This window comes from Hibiscus syriacus, unplaced genomic scaffold (genome assembly GCF_006381635.1).
Source record: "Hibiscus syriacus cultivar Baekdansim isolate YM2019G1 unplaced genomic scaffold, ASM638163v2 tig00111402_pilon, whole genome shotgun sequence".
In the NCBI taxonomy this organism is placed as follows: domain Eukaryota; kingdom Viridiplantae; phylum Streptophyta; class Magnoliopsida; order Malvales; family Malvaceae; genus Hibiscus; species Hibiscus syriacus.
In genome coordinates, this window is record NW_024063082.1 from 5714038 (window position 1) to 5721840 (window position 7803).

The following is a 7803-nucleotide window of genomic DNA, read 5'->3' on the forward strand; positions in this document are numbered from 1 at the left end:
ATCGTTTGATTAATTAAGTTTAATGACAAAAATTAAAACTTTTAAATCGAATATAACTTGTTTTTATAAAAATTTTCTAATTTCCTAATGATAATTTAATAATCCCAAAAACTTATAAAATTTGAAAATTTTATATTGTATCAACATATTTTATCTCTCATATATATATATATATATATATATATATATATATATATATATATATATATATATATATATATAAAAGTTAAAATACACTTAGACAATGTAAAACTCATTAGTTTTACACGATTAGATGAATCCAGATGAATGATTGATATTAAAGCTTTGTATATTATTGTTCTTTTCCAATCTCAATGAAAATTAGATACTTTTGTTTTAATATTAACCATCTATATGAGATAATTTTGTTTTACCAATGTGAGTAGATTCAACCCTCATATATACATATGGGTCCATATTTGATGTATTAACAATATATATTTTTCTGCATCATCAGTGAATCAAATGATAACACAAAATTAAATACTTCAATGCATTAATTATATATACATATATATATATATATATATAAAAGGATGTGATCCTATTACGTAATGTGAAATTCTTTTTAGTTTTTCACAGATTTAAGACCGTTAAATGAGTGAAAATACATGATAATTATTTATGAAATGAGAAGATATTAGATGGAAAAAACAACTAGTTAATCTTAGTAATCTATTTTTATTCATCAAACGATCTTAAATCTATATAAAACTAAAAAAGTTTTAGATTATGTAAGTGGTTTCTAACCCTATATATAATTCTTTTATATTCTTATAACCTCCCATCACATTTGACATCTTTGCATAGGGGAGAAGTTCTTTTAAAAAATAATGTTCTTAGTCATCTTGATTTACAACTACTTTATTTTACCCAATAGTAGGGCATTGTGTGGGTTTGACCCAATGATAAAACGATGTAATTTTGTTTTATTCGGCTTGCAAATGCATGAGATGAGATGGACAATCTTCAGTTCCACAAAAGAGAAGGAGAGACCGAGGCCCATCAATTAAGCTTTAGAAGAGGGAGGGGCCCCCCCTACTACAAGCTGTCGTCTAAAGCTCCATTCTTTATGCATTGATGTTTAACTTCTCACATTCCCCACCACACACCTTAAAGTCATTGGATTCATTTTCTTCTCTCCTTAATTTCTCAAGACTTAATATAAAAATAAGTCCTTAATTTATACCGTTGTTTTATTTAGGAGTTTAAATTATTTTTTCGGTTAATTCAAATGCTTAACGTTATAAATATTATCATTTCAATTGTTTCACGTATCATATTATGATAAATTTAAAAAATTTAATTTAAAAATAAATTATTATATTTTGAAAAAACTTATATTTTTTTGAAAATTCTCCCTACTGAAACCTAACAAATCCAGGTGCTGTTGAAAGTCCTTTGAAATCAAACGAACCCCTGAAGCTGGAAACCTTAAGCAATCTAAAAGCATTAGGACTGAATCCATGGTTTCATCTCCATTAATTTGCCTCTACCTCTCTCAATCAATGCCAAGCCCAAATTAATGTTTTTTCTCTCTCCCCAAGAATTTGGTTTGGCTGTTTCGTGGTGTACTGATCAGGTTTCTGAAGACCAAACGAACTTATAAAGAGGTTGTGCTGCTGAAACTATCACCGGTAAATAGCGTTGAAACCAATCTGATCAACATCGGGATGAAAAACAATTATCCCACTTCTACTGAGTGCTAAGTCGCCGGGTTTATCCACCAAGGAGATTCGTGGAATTTTTATGGATTGCGTTGGAGGAAATCTACCAAAGCTAGGCATATAGGGCTGGTGACCGGCGATGATGACTGCGGTGGACGGCGTGGGTATAGTGATTAGAATAAATATTTTCAAAGTTTTTGAGATTTTTTTTTTAAAAAATAAAAAATTTGGGTATTTTTAAAAAGAAATCATATTTTTATATTTTTTATTTTAAATATTTTTTCTAAATTACCTAAACGTGCACGTGTCACTATTTTTTTTTAAAAAAAAATTAGCAACGGAATTTTTTAACGTCGTTACAGACAAGACACTTAGCATGGTAACGTTTGTATGTTAGGAACCTCGATTGATCGAAAAATAATTTAGACACTTAAATTAAAAAAATATAATTTAAAACTTATTTTTATATTAAACAATTTCTTAATTACATGACATTAAGTCATTAACATCAAATGAAATAAAATAGTTTTCAAGGATTGAAGGGATAATCATCACTATGGAAATTTTAAATTCTCACATAATTTAAGTATTTATTTTTTATTAATATTTTATTTTTATCCCCTAAAATTTCATAAATCTGTTCTTAATATAAAATTTTACACTTGTCCCTAATTATCATAATAAGGTATAATGGGAAAAAATAATATAAAAGGACAAATATATGAACATATGAAATTGTTAAGTTTATATAGTATGAATAAAAAATAGGTTAAATTTTATATAACCTAAACACGTAAAAACTGAAACAAATTTAACATTAACATATTTATTCGTATGTGATTTACTAATCAAAGCATTTTTATATATGTGGAGATAATGCAATTGAAAATCACACATCAGTTTGGGAATCACATATCAATGTTAGTTATATACTCCTTGACTTCAAACATGAATCTTATTGGTTATGGAATACAAATTAGATAATCTAAAATTCGAAACTAATTATTTTATTATAAGAAAAAAAATTTAATCTTATATATAGAGTTAAAAATCAGTTTATATTACATCAAATAATTATTTACAAAATCAATTATCAGTTGTTCTAATAGGATGAAGCTTTAAGTTCCTTAAATAAGATCAGAGGTTCGGATCTTGATGTTATGAATACAAAAATTAGATTTAAAACGTCATATCTATAGATACTCTTCTATTATTCTCGATTTGAATTAATCTATTTATAAATAAATATACGTTAAATAGTTTTTTTTGTTACCCTCCTGGTTCCTCAGGATTTTGTTATGACTAATATGAATCGACACGTGTCGTACACTTGAATTTGGTGGAAGAGTCCCCCAAGAAAGATTTTATACGTACACGTAGCGTCAAACTCGAAATCTGCTTAATCGAAAGGCAAAGACAAAAGTAAAAAAAATACAAATAAGTTCGGTTATAGCTTGATTAGCTACAAAATTGGTTAAGAATCAGTTAATTAAATTTTCCTATCAACAAATGATGACAAACTTTTTCTTGGTAATGACATAAAGGATAACCATGTTGTCTTTATTTTCCAAGCCATCATAGCCCACAAGATTTAGAACTTCATTATAACCAAAAAAGGAAAATTGTACTATAAAAACCAACAAAACGGGTCATGTATGCAAATATCTGCACTTTAACTAATGATTAATGGGGTTGATGAAATAAGGGCAAAAAGATGATGTCCATGTTTACATATGAGTTGCCATGATGAGTGCATCTTTAGCATGGCAGTGATATAGTAGAAAGATACGGTCTTCTTTGGTAGAAAAATAATGTATTGTACGTATGCTGATGACTCCGTATTTAGGGTATCTTTTGTTTGGAGTGGGTGCATGTTAGAACAGGTGAACTTTAGTATAGATATACACTATAGTATATTTATATATATTGCTTTTCTTTTTATATGAAGGTGAGACCTGTGGTTTATTCCTTTTTTTTATTGTAAGTTGAACCAGCGAACCGAAAGCAGTCCTCTCTTCTTCGAAAACGCACCCTATTCCTCCCTATTTGCATATCGCATTTGTTCTTGAATCTCAGGGTATTCTCAAAGCCTCTGAGAGAATGTTCCAACCAAAGAAGCCTTCAACTATGAATTCCCATGATAGACCCATGTGTGTTCAAGGCGACTCTGGTCTGGTTCTCACCACTGACCCAAAGCCTCGACTGCGTTGGACCGTCGAGCTCCACGAACGCTTCGTCGACGCCGTTACGCAGCTCGGAGGACCCGACAGTACTTCATCTATTAACCCTTTTCTTCTTCTTCTTTCACCTTCGAATTGATTATTTGTGTGTATGAATATAATTTGTGTAACTTTGACAGAGGCGACTCCGAAAACAATCATGAGAGTTATGGGTGTGAAGGGTCTTACACTTTACCACCTTAAGAGCCATCTCCAGGTTTGAATACAACACCGATTATGCCATGCTTGCTTTATTTTTTTTTGGTTCTAGACCTTTTGTGACAAGCTTCGCTATGTAGGGTTGTCTTGGATTTTCTCTTTTCCTCTTTTCTCTTTGCTTCTTTTGATTACACTGATTTTAATCTCTTCTTGCTGGATTAGAAATTCAGACTTGGAAAGCAACCTCACAAGGAATTAAACGATCAAACTATAAAAGATGGTAAGACATAAGGTGGACTCTTTTTTTCTAGGGTTTACTTTATCAACACTATATGCATGTATGTAGCTAATTGTTTTTTCTTTCTTTTTTTCCTCGGGGGCGTCAGATCTTCAAAGAAATGCTGCATCTTCCTCTGGCATGATGGCTCGTAGCATGAACGAGTATGTATTTGTTCACTTGCTGTGATTTTATTATATATATACATGTAAGACGAGAGTTAGAAAAATTTAAATTACGGTATTAAAATATAAATTACACATTTTTTTAGGTGAGTGTGATCAAATTATAAGTGTATTATTATTAAGATGGTATCAATATTCATTTAAAATAGTATATTAATTTTATTTTTAATATTTTTCATATAATTTTTATAAATATTTTTTTTTTAAAAACGGTGTCAATTGCATGGGTGTGTTGGCTCATATATAAATATATATTGGACATTTCAGTTAAAATGAAATTAAATTTGCATGATCTCTAAGGTATGAATTAAATAAATATAAATCTGATCTAAAAGGGAAATAAATCCCTTACTTGTGCCATTTTTTCCCCTTAAAAATAGAATTATTTTGGATATTCGTATGTGTAATTCTAACATGATGCATGGATTAGGATGCAAATGGAAGTGCAGAGAAGACTTCATGAGCAACTGGAGGTATGAATATTCTTGTCTTGATCGTTCACCAGATCCAAAATAATTAAATAAAAATCTTAAGGATATTTTTCAGTGGATAAACCTTTTATATGGACTTATTCATCATGCGTGGCAGGTTCAAAGACACCTTCAATTAAGGATTGAGGCTCAAGGAAAGTATATGCAGTCCATGCTGGAAAAGGCTTGTCAAACACTAGCCGGCGAAAACATGGCTGCCGGAGGCTACAAAGGAATGGGAAATCAGGGTATTCCCGACATCGGAACGATGAAAGATTTAGGTCCTCTCAATTTTCCACCCTTTCAAGACCTCAACATTTATGGGGGCGACCAACTTGATCTCCAACACAACATGGATAGACCGTTGCTTGACGACTTCATTTCGATTAACGATAACTCTTGCCTCGGAAAGAAGAGACCGAGCCCTTATAGTGGTAGCGGGAAGAGTCCTTTGATCTGGTCCGATGAACTCCGACTTCAAGATTTGGGAACCGCTCCGTCGTGTCTCGGACCTCAAGATGATCCTTTTAAAACCGACCAGATTCAACTCGCAACCCCGAATACCGAGCTAGACAGTATATCGGAGATTTACGACGCGAAGCCAGTACTTTCCGGAGATGGCATAGGCGAAAAGAAGTTTGAAGAGTCGCCTAAGCTGGAGAGGCCGTCGCCAAGGAGGGCACCTCTTCAGGCAGAGAGGATGAGCCCTATGATAAATAGTGGTAGTATGTCACAGGGGAGACATTCATCATTTGGATGATCAATTGCTAACACACACGTATGGCTTATTATTAGACTTAAAGGTTAATTAATTATGCTCCCTCCGAGTCTGATATTCGATTAGGGCTTAGTAAATAATTATTATAATTACAATAGGGCTTTGCCTAAGGTAAATGATAATGCATGTGCCATGCATGTCAATCTTAATTTGTCACTTAAATTAATTATTATGAGTTTAGTACACCAATTTGTACTTTCCAATCATTCGAATTTTATGATATTGGTAATTTTATATATTTTGCATTTTTAATTGTTTTTAACCTATCGTATTTGAATCCTTGGTTACTCATTGTAATGCTATTTTTATATGATAAATGTGCATTTTGATATTCAAATTTGATTTCAATATTTATTTTGGTACTTCAATTTTTTTGTGTTTGATTAGGTACTTGAACTTAGTTTAAGGTTCAATTTGACACCGAATGTGTTTTCTTTGTCCAATTAGATTTTACTTTTTGATTAAAATTAGTACTTGAACTTGATTTTTGTTTCCAACTTGGTAATTGTAGTAAATGATTTAGTTGAATCATGAAATAAAGTTCATATGTCTAATTGGACCAAAACTAGATTAAGCACCAAATTAAACGTGAGACTTAAGTTCAAGTACCAAAATGTATATTTACCCTTTTATACATATCATGTTTTGCATGTCAAATTTGGAATTAATGTTCTCATTTTTTTTTCTTCTGTATTTGGTCAAGTAAAAGATTTTAAAATACTTTAAGAACAAAGCAGATGCCGTCAGACAACATTTTGGTAGTATACGTAAGAAAACAACATTATCATAATCAGGATAGATGCATAATTTTATATTTAAGAGATGAGTGTATAAAATTTTAACAGGATACAAATTTATTATCAATAAAAATATAAAGAAAACATCTAAATTATTCGAGAATATTAAAAATTTAGAGAACAATCAATCTCGTCACCTCTCTTGATCTATCTCTAGTCGAAATTGGTCAATATCTAGCAACTGTCTTCTCATAATCTCCGGGTTCCTCTTGGTAGAATGAAGAAAACTTTTAAAAACCGTCACTTTTAAAGTTAGTTACTTGTTATCATTGCAGACAACATCATCGGGAAGAACGAAGCCACACTAACTTAAAAAAAAAACATGATCCCATTAAAGCAAAAGATCACAGGTTTGGGAGCACATGCCTCTGCAAAATCATAATGTGTATAATATAATTTCATTGGGAACTATGCACATTTTTCTATCATACATAGTTAGCAAGCTCTTTTTGCTCCAACTTGTTTAGAGCAATATTAATTGCCAATGATGGAAACCGACATAGAGTATCTACCTTTTAACCTCTTTCACCTCTCCTTATTCATTGGGTCTCAAATTTCGAAGTGGACACCCATTATTACTTTCAAGTTTCAATCATCGTGTGTGGATCAACCCTACTTTTACGTTCGATACATAGAAACATGCATGCATGTATGTATGTAGAACTATTTGAGATACGCATGTATCTTGGCTCAGTTCTTTTCATTTGTCGAGTAAACGATGGTGGTGCCACTGCCATTACCACAGTTACCTTTATTGGTTGCAGAGAAAATTTTGGGGACTGCAATTTGTCACAGAAAAGCTCTCTGTCTCCAATGCATACCTATGTAACTAAGGCACAAACTAAGAGAGAGAGAGATTGTAAAAGGAAAGAAAAGGTAATAAAGCCTAAAGGGGAAGGGGAAGAATACAACTCACTCCCACGAGTTCACATATCGAGGAAGCTTCTATCTTTTCATAACGTGTATGAAATAAAGTTAAAAAGTTTATGCCCTCTCATTAAGGAATGAATGCATTATTATTATTATCATCTAAGTATATAATTAAAGATGGTGATAACTACAGCAATTGTAATATAGGTTGTATTGCATCCCTCTGTACAAAGCACTTTGGATTCTATTTGTTTAGTCGTATGAATGCTTTTACTTGATTTTGCATTTCAGAAATTTTGTCTGTGAAAAGTAGAGTTACTCAGTCCTGAAGCTTCTTCTGTCTCACTCCCTACCCCACTC

General features: G+C 31.6%; 1 protein-coding gene across 1 annotated transcript; it reads left to right on the forward strand.

The window, feature by feature from the left end:
- The first annotated feature begins 3677 nt into the window (after window positions 1-3677).
- LOC120161718 (myb family transcription factor IPN2-like) lies at window positions 3678-5832 on the forward strand. Its single transcript, XM_039171928.1, has 6 exons — window positions 3678-3957; window positions 4048-4124; window positions 4289-4346; window positions 4453-4507; window positions 4959-5001; window positions 5117-5832. Exons 1-6 carry the CDS (start codon window positions 3789-3791, stop codon window positions 5756-5758), a joined length of 1044 nt encoding a protein of 347 aa, XP_039027859.1. The 5' UTR covers window positions 3678-3788; the 3' UTR covers window positions 5759-5832.
- Window positions 5833-7803: the final 1971 nt, after the last annotated feature.

Coding starts and splice junctions, on each gene's coding strand:
- LOC120161718 (XM_039171928.1), top strand. CDS start 3,789: ATGTTCCAACCAAAGAAGCCTTCAACTATGAATTCCCATGATAGACCC. Junction 4,125..4,288: donor ACCTTAAGAGCCATCTCCAG/GTTTGAATACAA, acceptor TTGCTGGATTAG/AAATTCAGACTTGGAAAGCA. Junction 4,508..4,958: donor ATGGCTCGTAGCATGAACGA/GTATGTATTTGT, acceptor TGCATGGATTAG/GATGCAAATGGAAGTGCAGA.